General features: G+C 44.9%; 2 protein-coding genes across 9 annotated transcripts in view; both read left to right on the top strand.

Annotated features, from left to right (window-relative positions):
• The window catches only part of MPHOSPH10 (M-phase phosphoprotein 10), a 12,204-nt gene extending 9,914 nt beyond the window's left edge, over positions 1-2,290 (top strand). Inside the window, exons 10-11 of the mRNA XM_026648252.1 lie at positions 307-537; positions 2,087-2,290. Of these exons, the coding sequence (XP_026504037.1) occupies positions 307-537; positions 2,087-2,227 (372 nt within the window). The 3' untranslated portion in view covers positions 2,228-2,290. The remainder of the gene's footprint in view (positions 1-306; positions 538-2,086) is intronic.
• A 6,160-nt stretch (positions 2,291-8,450) lies between these two features.
• The window catches only part of FAN1 (FANCD2 and FANCI associated nuclease 1), a 51,221-nt gene continuing 42,129 nt past the window's right edge, over positions 8,451-17,542 (top strand). Inside the window, exons 1-3 of one of the 8 annotated variants that reach the window (XM_024193121.3) lie at positions 8,975-9,768; positions 13,343-13,522; positions 14,150-15,619. In XM_024193121.3, the coding sequence (XP_024048889.2) occupies positions 14,272-15,619 (1,348 nt within the window). In that variant the 5' untranslated portion in view covers positions 8,975-9,768; positions 13,343-13,522; positions 14,150-14,271. The other 7 variants (XM_024193122.2, XM_024193126.3, XM_024193130.3 and 4 more) reach the window with 7 other exon arrangements.

Below are 17,542 nucleotides of genomic sequence, written 5' to 3'. Positions count from 1 at the left end.
GTGTGTGTGTGTGTGTGTGTGTGTGTGTGTGTACACAATATAATCTGTAGGAATTTTTAGTTCCCATGAGTGAGTTATGCCATTTGGGCTCCTCTGTTTTACTAACTCGGGCACATTCTAAGTCACAGGAAGCTGGGTACAGGAGAGATGAAATAAACACACAGACTACTTTGTGTGAGAGATGAATAGTGTTACTTCTGCTGGCTAGTCAATGAAATGTATAGCAAGGGTGCCCATTCTGTTTATACTTGTCACTAGCCTAGATAGCACTTTTGGATCCAAAATTATGCAGTTGTGTCTTTCTAGGAAAAGAGTAAAGCTGGAGATGTGAAAACAGATGCAGAAAAGACTACCACAGACAAAAAACGAGAACGAAGAAAGAAGAAGCTTCACAGACGTATGAAGCTAAGGGAGAAGAAGCAGCGTCAAAAACTCCTGGAAAAAACAAAGCCAGAACAAGGCACGCAACTCAGCAAACAAGCTGTTGCGGCAAAATTAAAAAAGCTCACCAAAGAAGGCAAAACAACTTTGCTCAAGGTAAGACTGTCTTACATAGTCTAGTAGTAAATTTCAAATGTATCTGTAGTAACTGTGCTGGGCTGCACACCAGCTGCTTTGTGCCATCCTGTGTTCTCGTTCTCTCTCTCTCTCTCTCTTTCCCCCCCACCTCCACCCCCGGTGTAAAGCAACCCTGCTCCCAAATAGCATGTGCTATCACAGGAATTCCTTTGGAGTCATCTTTCCTCTGCAACCAGCTCATGGGGTGTGGTTGTGGGCATTCCTGCACCCTGGTGAACTCCAGCTTCTGTATTGGTTCCTTGGGATGTTAAGGCTATTTTAACCTGTGCCAGGGACTAGTCCTGTCCAGATCCAACTAACGGTATTGGTAGAAGGCAAAGAATGCCTTTTTATTCATACCTGGGCTGAGCACTTCCTTGACAGAGAATGTGGCCCAAGGTGTCCATATTTAATTTCAAAACAGAGAAGGTCTGACCAGTTATGTTTGTTGATATTTGCAGTGTTTGTGTTATATTTGTGTTATCTGTTCTATAGATTGTTTTGTTTTTACCTTGAATAAACAATGGTGATTTTAAACGATAGCATCTATGTAAATATTCCTTTCTTCTGCAATTGCTGTATCTGCATGAGGATATCTTGTAATATTTAAAAGCATCTTGCCCATTCCTTTAGTATGTGCAAATAACTTAATCTGTGGGTCCAGCAAAGAAAATGTGAACTGTAAAACTGTAATTTTGGAATTAATCTTTAATCTAAAGTATAAGTGACACGCACTATTTATATTCTGTTCTGCTTTATTTCAAAATTCACAACCTGAGCTGCGATCTTGGGGGTGGGAATTGCATACGTGCTTAATTTTATGCATGTGAGTAGTTCCATCAAACTCAATGGAATTACTTGCATGCCTAAGTATTTGGATGATCAGGACCCTAGCTAGTTCCTCCTGAGCTTTATAGATATAATTCAGAATAGTACTTTAAATTCAAACAAAAAATAGCATCAAATGTTACAAGAACAAATACTTATTGCATGGGACTTCTTTGTAACACCAAAATATTGATCTTGTATCTTGAATATAGTAAAATATTAAATCTATATAGTTCCTTAGGGGTTTACCATGTACAAGAGACCATTAATTCCTAATATTAGATGTTTTTAAAACAGGGAAAAGAGAATATGGAAAGTAGTTATCCTTAATACATCTAAAACATTTGTGCATTTGCACTTTTTTATTTTTGTAAATGCAATAAATCTTTATTTCTCTAGTGGGACTGATAATATCCAAGGATTCATTCCTGGATTTGCCTATATACTTTTCATTAACATTAATAGGTATTAAGCACATGCATGAAGAGGGAACACATCCCTTATCTTTTGAAATTACAGTATAACAAAAACCCAGGATGGCATAACAGATGTCTGCAAATCAGTTATCAATTAGATAAGTATGGTATATTTAAAATAAAAAAGGTTGTTTAACTAGTAATTGTGTAGTTACATCAGTTCAGTCCATTGGAACATTTGCTTTCTTGTCCTTTATTATAATAAACACTTTGTCTATTGACAGGATGAAGGTAAAGACAAGGCTTTGAAATCATCTCGAGCATTCTTTTCTCAATTACAAGATCAAGTAAAAATGCAAATCAGAGGTGCAAAGAAAATACAGAAGACACAGCAAGAAATTTCTGCTCAAAAACTTAAATTATAATACATTTTATACATGCTATACCTTGTATATATTAAAGTAAATGTTTCTAATTTGTTAACATTGCACTTTGAATAGTAGCTTTTATTTTATATAGTGCTTGAAAATCTTCTGTAAGTTGAAGTTCAGTTGAGTGTCTTTCCTGCTGCAAGTGATGAAAATGTGCTAGACTGTTCATGCTCTTTCTTTCAGCCTTCTACTTACTTTTTTTCTGCTAGGAATTCAGTCTTTCTTCTTCCTCTAAAATGGGTGGGCGAACTTTTGGCCCGAGGGCCACATCTGGGTGGGGAAATTGCATGCAGGGCAGGGGGTTGGCGTGTGGGAGGGGTTGCAGGGCGTATGAGGGAGCTCAGAGCATGGGTGCAGGGAGGGGTGTGGAGTGCAGGAAGGGGCTCAGGGCAGGGGGTTGAGGTGCAGGAGGGGTGTGGGGTGCAGCTGGGGGGATCAGGGCAGGGAGTTGGGGTACAGGAGGGGTTTGGGACCCGGCCCGGCGTGGCGCCGCTTACCTGGAGCGGCTCTGGGGTGGCAGTGGTGCGCACTGGTGCCAGGGCAGGCTTGCTGCCTGCTCTGGCCCCGCGCCGCTCCCCGAAGCAGCTGGCACCACGTTCCTGTGGCCCCTGGGGGAGGGAAGGGCAGAGGGCTCTGCATGCTGCCCTTGCCTGTGGGTACCTCCCTCGAAGCTCCCATTGGCCGTGGTTCCCCGTTCCTGGCCAATGGGAGTTGCGGGGGGCAGCGCCTGGAGGCGAGGGCAGCGCATGGAGGGACATGCTGGCTGGCTGCTTCTGGGAGCGGCGCAGGGCCCATGACGCCACGGGGGGGCAATCCCGCAGGCCGAATCCAAAGCCCTGAGGGGCCAGATCAGGCCTGCGGGCTGTAGTTTGCCCCCCCCCCACTCTAAAACAAAAGTCTCAAACAGTAGACAGATGAATAATGACAACATATCTGTGAAAAATCAGTATTTTTATATACAGTGGAACCTCAGAGTTACGAACACCTTGGGAATGGAGGTTGTTCATAACTATGAACAAAAGGTTATGGTTATTCTTTCAAAAGTTTACAACTGAACATTGACTTAATACAGTTTTGAAACTTTACTATGCAGAAGAAAATTGCTGCTTTTAATCACCTCAATTTAAATAAAACAAGCTCAGAAACAGTTTCCTTACCTTGTCAAAAAAAATTTTAAACTTTCCTTTCTTTAGTACTTTACATTAACACAGTACTATACTGTTTACTTTTTTTTTTTTGTCTCTGCTGCTACCTGTTTGCATACTTGTGGTTCCAAATGAGGTCTGTGGTTGACTGGCCAGTTTGTAACTCTGGTGTTCGTTACTCTGAGATTCTACTGTATTTGTCTCAAAATCATTCCCCTCTTACCTCTCCCCATATACACAGAAAAGAGTGGGGAAAGGGAGATTTAATAATTGCCTAAATCCAATGTTTTAGTACACCTCTACCCCGATATAACGTGACCCGATATAACACTAATTTGGATATAATGCGGTAAAGCAGTGCTCCAGGGGGGCGGGGCTGCACACTCCGGCGGATCAAAGCAAGTTAGATATAATGTGGTTTCGCCTCTAATGCGGTAAGATTTTTTTTTTTGGCTCCCGAGGACAGTGTTATATTGGGGTAGAGGTGTATATCTGAGAACCTTAGTTGTGGATGGATTTTACTATTAGCAGCACTTGTCTGTTGTAGCACTGTCTAAAGATACTCTTCAGGCAATCAAGGATGAACAGTATCTTACAGAACCACTTCAGTCATAATACAGTGCTGCCACTGTAGGGTATAGCACCATTGCAAATGCTACCACCTTATATTTGGGGTTCTTTTTGTTTTTAGAAACAACCTTCAAGTGCCCCTATACTAGATGTCTTAGGTTATTTCTGCCCCATAACATCTAACCTTTTAGCTGCAGTCATAATTCTTATAACCTTAGCTTCTGAGATGTTACAGTTTCAATTTTTGTCTTGTTACAGTATTTAATTTGCTGGTATTCAGAAGAAAGATGATCAAAGCTCAGTTCTAGATCAGTGTATGTGTGACTCAAAATCATATCACTTGATCTTAAAGCATGAATTCATGAGACACTCTCAAAGCAAAGGCCCAAAAGTACCTTTTGCTGCCTTGTACTTATTAAATAAAATCATAGATGTAGGGCTGGAAGGGACCTTGAGAGGTCATCTAGTTCAGCCCCGTGCTGAGGGAGGCCCAAGTAAACCTAAACCAGAGGCAAAAATTGAAAGCCTCTGCCCCAACATTCCAAGTCATCAGAACACTTTCATTTTGGTTTGTTCAGATTCTATTACTGTGTAATCTTGCTCTAAGTACCAACAAGATTAAGCAGTTGATCTGTCAGAAATCCTAACAATGGGCAGAGGTTGTTAAGGAGCACAATCTTAGAACCATCTTTTCCCCCCGAACAGTGGGAGTCTACATTAAGCTACCTTTAGATTTCTGCTGATCAGCAGAACAGGACAATATTGTTCAGCTCTAAAAGGGATATTCTGGCTACCTACTAGGCTCTAAAAAACAAAAATGAAAAATTCACATTCATGGAGTAAAGATGATTTAGGTTAGATGTATTACGAAAAGCTTTCTGCATTGCAAGTATCCCTCACTTTACTGCCTATTTTCCAAATTTGAATTTTTGTCTTGTATGGCAATGAGCATACACTTCCATATCATCTGACAGCTAGCAGCAAATGGATTAACTACATCCTTTTGGGGAAATACCTTGAAAGCATATGAAGCAGCTCCAACCCTGCATCAGATTCAGTGCCTGCCTGTCCCATTTTAATGTCTTCTTTTTAATGTTTGCTAAATTGAGTGGCTTTTTCAACACTAGAACATTCACTGGTTTAAATTGATTTAGGGCTTGGCTAAACTTGCGAGTTAGAGCACGTTAACACAGCCCCAGGCACACTAGCTCACTCCCCATCCACACTGGCAAGGCACGTAGAGCGCTCTGACTCCAGGGCTAGAGCACTCCTGGTACTCCACCTCTGCGAGAAGATTAACGCTTGGTGCGCATTGGCTGAAATGCCCGGGCCTCAATGTGAACGAGGTGTTGCATTACTGCGCTCTGATCAGCCTCTGGAAACATCCCATAATCCCCTTAAGTCAAGTGGCCACTCTTGTCATTGTTTTGTAATCGCTGCAGGAATGTGGAATATGCCCTCTGAAAGCTCCGTTTCTGACAGCCGGCTGCTTATCTCCTCTGAGACAAAGCAACCATTACTGTGGAATGCTGTGTGTGAGAGAGAGAGAGGGTCAGGTCTGCAGCTTTCTGAACTTACAAGACAGCATGCTGACATGCTCTCAGCCCTCCAAAAACCCACTCTCTCCCCCCACATACACACAACACACTCCCTGTCACACTCCACCCACCCCCCCAATTTGAAAAGCACATTGCAGCCACTTCCATGCTGGGATAGCTACCACTTCCATGCTGGGATAGCTACCACAATGCACTGCTCTCTGTGGCCATTGTAAGAGCTGCTAATGTGGTCATGCCAGTGCTCTTGCAGATGTCAGTGTGGACAGATTGCAGTGCTTTTCCTACTGCACTCTACATCTGCAAGTGTAGCCATGCCCTAAGAAATCAATCTGGTTAAACTGGTGTAAACCCCTAATGTAAATGCACTGAAATTGGTTTAACCCTGGCTTAATTGATGTAGCTTGTAAAATTGATAAGCCAGGGTTAAACCAGTTTGAGTTCATCAATGTTGATTTTTAAACTGACTTAAACTGGTGCCATTTTCTATTTAGTATATACAAGCCCTAAAGCAGGTTAAATGCTAGGGAAGGACAATCCTGAACTTTCATCTCCTGTTGCAGAATGTCCTAATTATCCTTTGACTTCCTAAAGAAATTCTGACTTATATTGAATACATTTCATCAGATTGAGACACGTTAACAAATTGATTTTACCAATCACAATATACCATTTTTAAGTACATGAAATAAAAAGATTAATTGATTGTTGGGGATTAAATATTTTTTTCAGTGACTTCAGATAAATCATGTGTATCTGCAAAGGGACGTTTGGAAAATTTGTCACAGTTCAAGTCATAGAAGCTAGTATTGCATTAGTTCAAACTCAGGCAAAATCAAGATAGCACAATGATTTGGGCATAAGCTTTTGTGGGCTAAAACCCACTTCATCGGATGCATGCAGTGGAAAATACAGTAGGAAGATATATATACACAGAGAACATGAAAAAATGGGTGTTGCTATACCAGCTCTAACGAGACTAATCAATTCAGGTGGGCTATTATCAGCAGGAGAAAAAAAAACTTTTGTAGTGATAATCAGGATGGCCCATTTCAAACAGTTGACAAGAAGGGGTGAGTAACAGTAGGGGGAAAATTAGCATGGGGAAATAGTTTTTACTTTGTATAATGACCCATCCCCTCCCAGTTTTTATTCAAGCCCATGAAAGCTTATGCCCAAATAAATTTGTTATTCTCTAAGGTGCCACAAGTACTCTTTGTTCTTTTTGCTGATACAGCTACCACTCTGAAATATATAACAGAGAGTGATCGGTAGTTCTGGGTAAAAGCCATTACAGCTATGTATCATTTGTGCTTATATGCTTTACCCTGGAACATCCCACTATTTCAGTATTGGCACCTGATCAGTTCCAGTATTCATTGCATATTAGATATTAGACCTGTAAATGGAACATGTTCTAAAAATAATAGTTCATAATGCAGTAAATTCAGTAGGAAATGGTTGCTGAGACAATGTGAAGTCTCCTGAGAGGATAAAAATTAAAATTGTAGCTAGCATTCACATTCCCTTTCAGAACTTTCTTCATTTGTTTAAGAGTTTTTAATTTCTGGTTTATATACCCAGGGTACAATTGTATCTTTCAGCAGCTTCAGGAATAGTTCTGTATCTCCTAATGTAAACTTATGTGGCTTCTTACATGAAGACATTTCTGCAGATTCTTCATTCCATAGCCATAAACTTTCCACTGCTTTGAAATTTGAAAGGTCTTCTGGTCAAGATGTTTTTCCTTATCAGTTTTGTTGACTTGCTTTACTTTAAATTGGTCAGTACTTCAAGGGATACACTCCTGTTAAACATCTCTTTAGAAAGATGGTGCCTGTGCTCTACGCCAGTTAGCTCACATGTGGTCTGATAGGTAATTTTTTTTTTTAATATTTCTTGTTATAACATGGCCTTTTATGAAGTCATAGTGCACTTGAAATCCCTTGCAAATTAATGAAGGAACAGCTCTTCCTTTCCCTTATAATGTATGTGATTTAGGTATTGTGAAACAGCTAAAGTGCAGGAACTTTCAAGCTTTTAGTTATTAAGGGTAAATATTTTTCTGGCTTCAAAGACTTTCTCAATAGAGAGACTTTAAAACTGGGAGTTTTGGAGATCTCTCAGCTTCTCTTTTTGGTTGAACGATAAAGCATCCAACTTTGTATTTATCTTACACTTGCCAGATTCAGCCTCCCCCTGGAGATTCAAGACCAGCTGTTCATCTTTTAGGATTTGGAGCCTTTTTTCAGTCTCTTTGGAGATACTGTTGTAAGCATTTTTAATCCTTTCAACTCACAAAAGAATTTTCTAAGGGATGCAGCTTTAGGTTTTCTTTATTTTTTTCCCTTTTCTATTACTTTTCTTCCTTTTACCCATATTCCATCCCATACCTAATATCTATTAGAATAGTTTGTGATCTCAGCTTGGCCTTTGCATTACCACTCTGGTTTAATGTTGACTATCTTTACTGAACTTCTCAATGCTGGTCATATACTATATTTATTTGTTACAAGAGGTAAATAAGATTTTCTGAAATCCAAAATATGTAATGATTAGAGAATTACACCTGCATATGATAAAGCATTTTGTAGCTTTTTAAAATGTATTCTCTTTAATCCATAAAACTATCAAGGTGTTTTACAAATTGATTTAGGTCTTGATCCTGCAATGAGTGCATGGGTGGAGGGACTCAATATAGGACCAGACAAATCAGGACCCTGACTGCAATTGGATATGAATAGGCAGACCCTCACTGACTTTGAATAGTCTGTGCATAGGCAAGAGGATATGGTATCCCTGTACGGACTGACTGAAAGATTAGTACCTACATTATTATATCTGTATGTATTGCCTATCTTTAACTCTAGACTGCTCACAGAAAGTAAAAAAACATGTGAAATTTAAAATCTGTAATATGCTTCTCAGACAAATAATAATGAGGCTGGCTCTTTACCAACAACTATGTATAAAAATAGTTACTCCAACACCCACATGCAGACCTAACACACAATGGCTTAAGACAGGAGGAGAAGAATGCTTTATTAATTTGAGGTCACGTGGGGACTTTAACATAAGAAGAATGTAATTTGGCCAAAACACTAACATTTGCCCTCAAACCACTTTGCAAACACTGCAGTGTTTTAAAACAGATTTCAGTCTGGCCAGCTGATCTACAGCTGCTGGGCCACATCATGCATTACAGATTATGTGCTGAATGATCTACAAAATGGCAGTGACATCAAGTGGGCATTCACCCACGAAAGCTTATGCTCCGATACTTCTGTTAGTCTTAAAGGTGCCACAGGACCCTCTGTTGATCTTTGGAAAAGGCAGCTTTCCCACACTGCTTTATCAACAAGCTGATAGGTGAGGGCGGCTAGGGCCCACCCTTTTCCCACGAGGCCGTTACCCGCCTCCCGATCCCCACGCACAACGTACAGGCCTGGGTCACACACAGGTACGTCAACAATAATCCCGTTTCTTGGGACTCGGCCTGCTGCGTGTCCCTCTCCCGGCCGGATACGTGGGAGGGAGCGTGTTAATGGGGCGCAGCCTGTACGAACGGAGGGTCATTTTCGCTGCCGTTTCCCCGGCCCTGCCGCTCCTCGGGGCTGGGGCTCCGGTGGCCCCTACAGCCCCGGGGGACAGGCCCACGGCCAGGTGCGTTGCTCTGTGCAATCGATCACGCCGGGCTCGGCTCATCCTGCCTGTGCCGGAGGGCTGGAGAGCGGTGATGGATGGAGAGTGCCTGGCCCTGAGCGGGGGTGAGGGAGGGAGCGGGAGGCCGCAACATGGCGCCGCTCCGGCTCCCACCGCGTTGTGCTTGTGCCCCTCCCCTCCGAGCTGCGCTGGGCCGCGGGGTTGGTACAGGCTCTCCGGCCTGCCCACGCCGCACCCAGAGCCCTGCGCGATGACGTCACTGCACGAGGGCCCTGGGTCGCTCGCGGGCAGAGCCGCTGCCCCGGTTCCTGGGGGCGGGGCGGCTCTTCGCCGAGGCTGATCCCATCGCTGCCTCGTTCCCTGCCCGGGGCTAAGCGCCCCTTCTAAGCTCGCCGCTAGGGGACCCCGGCGAGCCGCCTCCGCGGCTCTGCCCGGGCTCAGGGGCCAGGTGACAGGAGCAGCAAAGACTTTCTGGGAAACCGCCGCGCCCTGGTCCCCGGGAATGGGACGGAGGCGCTGGGGCCTGAAGGGACTCGCCGCCCTGCTGGGCTAGTAACGCCCGGGGGTCGAGTCTGTGCTGCCCGCTCGCTGTGTGAGCTTGGTTAGTGCTTGGGCATAGTTTAGTTCCCACTCCCCAGCAGCCGTTTGCCCGCGTTGTCGTGGGCCTTGCGGGATGGCAAACGGCTCGGGGTAGCCTTGGACTCTATTGTAACCAGGGCCGGATTCACTTTTTGTGGACCCGGCGCCAAACATATTTGTGGGCCCCCTTGGGGAATAATTGTAAAAGGGGCCGGGGGTAAAAGCACAGTGGGACCGGAGCTAGGGCCAGGTCTACACTACCGCGGTAGTTCGACGGCTGGCAATCGAACTTCTGGGTTCGATTTACCGCGTCCGGTCTGGACGCGATAAATCGATCCCGGAAGTGCTCGCCGTCGACTGCGGTACTCCACCTCAGCGAGAGGAGTACCGCGGAGTCGACGGGGGAGCCTGTCTGCCGCGTGTGGACCGCGTCTGAACCGCGGTAAGTTCGAACTAAGGTATGTCGACTTCAGCTACATTATTCACGTAGCTGAAGTTGCGTACCTTAGATCGAATTGGGGTGTTAGTGTAGACCAGGCCTAGGGTTGGTCTCTGGAGCAAGGGAGGGGTCAGGGGTAAACTGCAAGCGCAGCAGGGCTGGGGAGGGGGTAAATGGGATCGCCCCGCCCACGTGGAGTGGGTACCTACCTGGTTCTAGCCCATTCTCTTTGTCTCTCTGTGCACTGAGCTGCCCCTCCTCCCACAGCAGCAGGACAGGTTCTCTTCCAGCCCTCTGGGGTGGGTGTTGGCAGTGGGAGGAGCAGAGGCTAATGTGGTTATTCCCATAACCGGACATTTAGTTTCCAGTCAGCACTGCTAACCGGACACTCAGGTCCCATTTTCTACTGGAGTTTCCAGTCTAAAACTGGATACCTGGCAACAGGGATGCCAGAAAAGCCTGAGGGGGGGAGAGGAGCAAGCAATCATTTTTAAAAGTAAGAGGGCTAAGCCTCAAGGGGGGGGACAAGTGGTGGATGGGCTAGGGAGTGGAGAGGAGCTAGTGGACAGGGCCATGTCTGCTGTACTGCCCAGGTAGGTTGGAGACTGTGGGGATCAGCTGACACAATATCCAGGGCCGGTGCAAGGATATTTTGCACCCTAGGCGAAACTTCCACCTTGCGCCCCCCCCCTCTCCCCTCCGGAGCATCGCTTATTATAAATTTTCAAAAATGAATACAGCAGAGTCACATCTTACGCGCGGGTTAGGTTCTAAGGTCAGCATGTAAGAGGAAAATCGTGTATAGTGAAAATTATCATAAAGTACAGTATACACTAGAACAGGGGTCCTCAACCTACAGCACGCGTGCCAAAGGTGGCACATGAACTGATTTTTTTTTTTTTTTAATGGCAGGCTGCGGGTGCCGGCCACCACTGAGCCTGCTGCCAGCCGGGGTCCAAGCTGGCGACTCCGCTTAGCCTCCTGCCGTTCACCCAGGCCGGCAGGAAGCTGAGCAGGGCCGGAAGCCAAGACCCTGGCTGGCAAGGGGCTGGCAGCTGGAATACCCAGATTGTCAGCGGGCTGAGCAGGACTGGCGGCTGGGACCCCAGACCGGCAGTGGGCTGAGCTGCTCAGCCCGGCAGCTCAGCCCGCTGCCGGTCTGGGGTTCCGTCCGCTGGCTCATGCCAGCCGGGGTCCTAGCCGCCGGTCCCGCTCAGCCTGCTCAGCCCGCTGCCAGCCGGGGTCCCAGCCGCCGGATCCGCTCAGCCTCCTGGCAGCCTGGGTGAACAGAACCCCAGGCCGGCGGATGGAACTCTGGGTGAACGGAACCTCAGACTGTTCACCCAGGCCGGCAGGAGGCTGAGCGGAGCTGGCTGGGACCCCAGCAGGCTGAGCGGGGTTGGCGGCTGGGACCCCGGCTGGCAGGAGCCGGCCCACTGCTGGCCCTGCTCAGCCCGCTGCCAGCTGAGTGAACAGAACCCCAGGTCAGCAGCAGGCTCAGCGGCAGCCGGGACCCGCAGCCTGCCATTAAAAAAAAAATCGGCTTGCGTGCCACCTTTGGCATGCGTGCCGTAGGTTGAGGACCCCGTTCTAGTGTATACTGTACTTTATGGTAATTTTCACTATACTCAATTTTCCTCTTACGCGGTGACTTTAGAACCTAACCCCCACGTAAGATGTGACTCCACTGTAGTGTAAAAAAAAATTTTGGGGCACCGTTTTTTGGCACCTAGTGGTTACAGCAGCCCTGACAGTATCCCCAGCCCAGGTGACGTGACAGCCAGTGGTGGATTTAGAGTTAGTGGAGCCCCCCAGCCCTGTGTTCAGCTTCATTTTTGGGGCTCCTCCTTGGAACCCAGTCAAGAAAAAGAACATTCTCTCTTATCTCCCCCTGCCCCCGTTTTGAATTCTTTTTTTCTTCATCCTCCTCCCATAAGTAATAGCAAGTAAATGAAAATAAAGTGAGGTACCTTGATTGTTCTTGTAGTCTAACTTATTTTTCCACAGACCACTTGAAAATCACGGAGGGTCTCGACAGACCACTTAATGATCTTTCCAAATATTGTACAAAAATGTTCGGGTACGGGGTCTGGCCAGGAGCTAGGGCGAGGGAGGGGGCTCAGGGTTGGGGCAGGAGGTTGGGGTGTGGAGCGCTTACCTGGGGCAGCTCCTGTTTGGTTCTCAGGATGGGGGTGGGGATGTGGGGGAGTGCAGGAGTCAGGGCAGGGGGCTGGGTGTGTCTGTTGGGGGTGCAGGTTTCAGGGCAGGGGCTGGGGGGCGTGTGGGGGGATGCAGGAGTCAGGGCTAGGGAGGTGTGAGGGGGATGCAGGAGTTAGGGCAGGGGGCTGGGGAGGTGGGGGGGTGCAGGGATCAGGGAACGGGGCTGGGGGTGTGTGAGGGGGTGCTGAGGAGGTGTGAGGAGAGTGCAGGGTCAGGGCAGGGGGCTCAGGGTGTGTGAGGGGGTTCTGGTGGTGGTGTAGGGGGGTGCAGGGGCTGGGGGTGTGTGAGGGGGGGTGTAGGAGTCAGGGCTGGGGGCTGTGGAGGTGTGAGGGGAGTACAGGGGTCAGGACAGGGAGCTGGATGTGTGTGAGGCAGTGCAGGGGGCTGGGTGTGTGTGGGGGTGCAGGAGTCAGGGCACAAACTGATATACCCACAAAAAACAAGGTCCTGATTCTGCAAACACATGCATTGAAATCAGTGGAGCTACACAGGGTAGTAAAGTTGTGTGTGTGCATAAAAGTCTTTTCAGGATTGGTGCCTAAAGCCTGAATAATGGATTTTAAAAGTTCTTTCATTTGTAATAACCTATAGTGGTGTTAATAACAGGTAAATAATCTTGTTTGCTTACAACATAGGATTTTTTTAAATATTGACAATGCCCCTTCAACTGCTTTATGCTTAATTTTCTTCATTTGTCAAGCAGAGATGACACCCATCTTAGAAAAGCATTTTGTAATGCCTTACTAATGCTAAAGTTACATTTAGAATGTCGGTCATAACTGCATACAGCTTAGGGGTGAAGGAACTGAAATGTTCAAATTTGGATGCAGCTCTTCGGAATTTAGAGCCAGGCTGGTTCTGCATGAGAGGGTGGGAGGGGGCCAGCTTCTCTGTGTTAGTCTTATTTTTCACTCCCCTGGTGTTTGTCTCTTCTCAGATGTGTGAAGATTTCTCAAATACATTGATGCAACTTTGTGGCCTCCCAGAATGGAAAAGTTTGGCATAGTTATGCTTGGACGCCAGGTTGACAGGGTGCACTCCAAGAGCAAAATATAGCTGTTGGTGGAGTCCGTAGGGTGTAGCTATACTCATCCTCTGACAGTTTTTTAGGATATTGGTGAGCGCTAATCCCCAAATATATATGTAATTTAAGGGCCAACTCCTCAGAGTTGCTGACCATTTGCAGCTGAAGTGAGCAGGAATTAAAGATGCTCCTCAAGTGCTTATTGCCTCATGATTTGGGCATACATGCAGCCTAAAGCTCTTGATGTGTCTGGGTCAGAGTGCAGACACTCCTGTTCAAAGCAGATCTTGAAATGTTAATTGAGGAAAGAGTTCTGTCTAACTACTTGACTGTAAGTATTGTAAAAATGGGTATTGTAAAAATGTTTAGTTAAACACAACTGCATTGCTCAACATGCTAGGTTATGTCCACTGATGGTGCAGAGTGAAACATTAATGGGATAATGTAGCCCACGAAAGCTTATGCTCAAATAAATTTGTTAGTCTCTAAGGTGCCACAAGTACTCCTGTTCTTTTTGTGGATACAGACTAACACGGCTGCTACTCTGAAACCTGTCATTAATGGGATAGTAATAGCACAGCAGGCTGAGGAGTAAATTATTCCAGACCTGTACAGTCTTTTTCTTATCTGCAGTGTTCACATTGGTGATGTTTGGCGGTTAATAGATTTTCTGTTCAGTGGACTCAGAATTGTTCTTAAGTTTCATATATTTTCTTGCAGGCAGGGCAGAAGAGACAGGCAAATAACATGAAGCCAAGAAAACTCTTTTTAATGATTTCAGAATAAGAAAATATCAGTCAAATGAAGCAGCCCATGCAGTGGACGTGCTTTTTAATCCCATAATGTCGGAAGCCACATCTCCAGAAAATAAAAGACCCCGGAGAAGCTTGTCCCTCAGTAAAAACAAGGAAAAGAATGAAAACAAAAAAAAGAATGAAGCAGAAGATAAAGGAGCACCACCCACACCTTCAGCTTCTTCCTCTATCCTTTCTTTTTTTAACAACACTCCCCCTGCCAAAGTCACCTGCCCTATGTGCGGGCAAATGGTGCCAAGGTATGGGATCAACAAGCACATAGATGAAATGTGTCAGAAGAACCATGGGGATGGTGCAATGATTCTAGCTGATTCAGGACTTGACTGTTTTATGAATGAGGGCCCATCAGGTATAGATCTGAACACTAGTTCCAGCCCATACTTTGCAAAGGAAGCTTCAACTCCAGAGAAAAATATGAGTAACTTTGAAAGCAACTTGTTGAAAATGAGAGCAGGTGCAGGACAGCAGACTAGTCCTTACTTTAAGAATAATAATGCTCCAATGTGCAATGTTCAGAATGGGCCAAGGGTGCAAATGGTTAAAAGTATCTCTTTGGGCAACTTGTCAGCTAAACTGTCCAGAAGGCACCGTATCCAGAATAGACAACTGATAGAAGAAAACAAGAGGAATTCTTCATCTCAAGCTGTTCACAATGTGTGTGACAATGCTGCAGAATGGGGTGATGGAGAGACTTGTGCTGGGGATGGCTCTCAAAAAGAGAATCACTTTGTTCTGGCAGGATTCCAAAAGCAGCATGTCCCAAAAGACAGTTTAACAAAAGAACTTGAAAGTCAGGGAGAAACACGAGAATGTGATAAAGAGACTCTTGTGGGTTCTGCTCATGGATTAGTATCCTCAGTTAGCATTGTTGCCAGGGAGCTAGTGCCTGCTGCAGGGAACACTGAGAAACACAGTTATTCTGAAGGCATGGTGCCTAATCTTGGCAAACATACATCACATCCAGCAAGTTATAATAAAGTAGAGAGATCTGATGGTTCAGAAGCCAAAACTCAGTTCTCTGTTAAGGATATTCCTTCTTCAAGGACACAAGTGATGTATGAGAGCCATACAGAAAACTGCCCAGTGACAGATAATACAGGAACACTTCCTATGGAAGTTCATGAAAACTTAAGGAATGAGATGATTTATCATACTTTCTCAGAACCTATGCAAGAGGTGGATTTTCAGAGTCCTGCCAGTGACATTTTAGACAAAATAAGTGGTGCATTTGGTTCTGCGTCTGACTCTTTTGGTCACCCATATTATCTCCAGAATTTCCTGATGGTACTGCAAGTGGTCTTGGAGAATCATGATGATCTGAGACTCTTTGATGAGCAAGACACCAGCACTATCTCAAAGTTCTACCAATTGTCAGGTATATTTTACTTTAGTCGATTTATTGTTGTGTTGAGTGTCCACTAGGGACTTTGCTATTGCTACCGATTTTACATGGAAGACGCTCTGTTGCTATGGTGATAGGCAACAGTATAAAACCCTAAGGTAGCTAGTGTGAGGGGGAATCCTCCCTTTACCCCTCTCCCAAAAATACAAACAAAAAAGAGAAACAGCAACGACAGTGATTAAACCATGCTTAATAATCCTTATATGGGAAAGACAAGGTGGGTTAGGTAAAAGGTCTTATTGGACCAACTTCTGTGTGGTTTCTGTATGGGTGAAACTGGACAGTCAGTATGCTCTCAAATGAGCTCTCGCAGAAAAACGATAAAAGACAAAAACACCACATCATCTTTGGGCAAATACTTTTCATAAAGTGATCACTGCATATCTGACCTATCAGTCTTCGTCCCCAAGGGAAACCTGTACAATGCCTTCAAAAGATGAGCCTGGGAACTTAAATTCATAATTCTACTAGATACTAAAAATCATGGTCTCAACAGAGATGCTGATTTTATGGCTCATTACAACAATTTGTAACCTACTAACCCTCCTTTGTCCTATGATTGCAGAGAGGTTAATTGCCCACTTCATTTTAAGTGGTTTCTTGCAACTTCTGTTAACTCCTTATGCTTAACCATCTGTCCCACCTTTTATTTAGTTGTGACACTCTGGTTACCTTTCCCAGACATGAAGAAGAACTCTGTGAAGTTCCAAAGCTTGTTTCTTCCACCAGCAGAAGTTGATCCAATTAAAAGATATTACCTCACCCACTTTGTCTGTCTCATATCCTAGGCCAACATGGCTATAACAACATTACAAACAACTTATATGGGAAAGTAAATTTCATTTTGACCCAGTGGAATTTGTATGAAATAAAGATAGATTTAATAATCTATCCTTGCAGAATTCCATAGCATCATGTATAAAACATTGTTTTGAAGTGAAAAGCAATTTGACTTTGGTTTCTGTAAAATATATAAAAGTTTTGCTAGGAACTGATAAGAACATTTTGTTATGATATTTTCTAAACCTTGTAGAAATATTTTGAATTCTGGAGTGTAAAACCCTCCACATTTTGGAAGTTTGGATATGACCCATACTGCAGCATAGTCTCCTCTCTAATCAGCATATGGGGTTGGTGAATATCACAAGCACTGGGCTAAAAGGAGAGCATCACCCAGATTGAGGCTATCGACCTTCAGTCCTGCATTATACTGTACTGTGTATGTAGAACTTTCTTTAGTCTGAGTGGCTGGACAGTATGAGGGAAGTTGAGGTCTACATGGAATTCTCTGGTCTTATGGGATGCTCCATTTTCTGTCTACCTGCAGTGGTCATAATCTCGCTGTGTCCTCCCACACTTAGTTGCACCTGTGTTTAGGTCCAAGCAATCTTATCAGAATGTATGGTGTCAAGTATCAGAGGGGTAGCCGTGTTAGTCTGAATCTGAATCTGGGTGCCACAGGACCCTCTGTTGCTTCTTATCAGAATGGTGGCAGTCTGCAGTGAGGGCAATCTACAACAGTTCTATATATATCGTAAACTACAGACTGTGGAGGATGAAATCCTAGCAACTCTAACCTTCTTGCAAGTAGAGGTAACCAGCATTCTGGTTTCTGTTCAGATGAGAGTAACAACTAGCAGTAACCAAGATGTGAGTAGTGGCGATTATTGACATCAGTAGCACCCCTTTCCCTCCAGAAACTTCAGACTGGAAGTTATGGGAGTTCTCATTGCTCCCCATCTGTTTTTTGCTGTTCTCTCCTGAGGACACTGCTCAAAGTGAAGCAGGCACCTGGTCATGTTGACAGATAGCTATTGAGGGCACTTAATAACAAATTTCCAAAGTGCTTAAGTTTTGTTGTATTTTTGCGAGATCCCAGTGTAATGTTTGGCTCCC

This window comes from Terrapene carolina, unplaced genomic scaffold, assembly GCF_002925995.2.
Source record: "Terrapene carolina triunguis isolate 2854851 unplaced genomic scaffold, T_m_triunguis-2.0 Scaffold67, whole genome shotgun sequence".
NCBI lineage: Eukaryota > Metazoa > Chordata > Testudines > Emydidae > Terrapene > Terrapene triunguis.
Note: the sequence above shows the minus strand (reverse complement) of the source record. Positions and strands in the feature narration are given on the sequence as shown.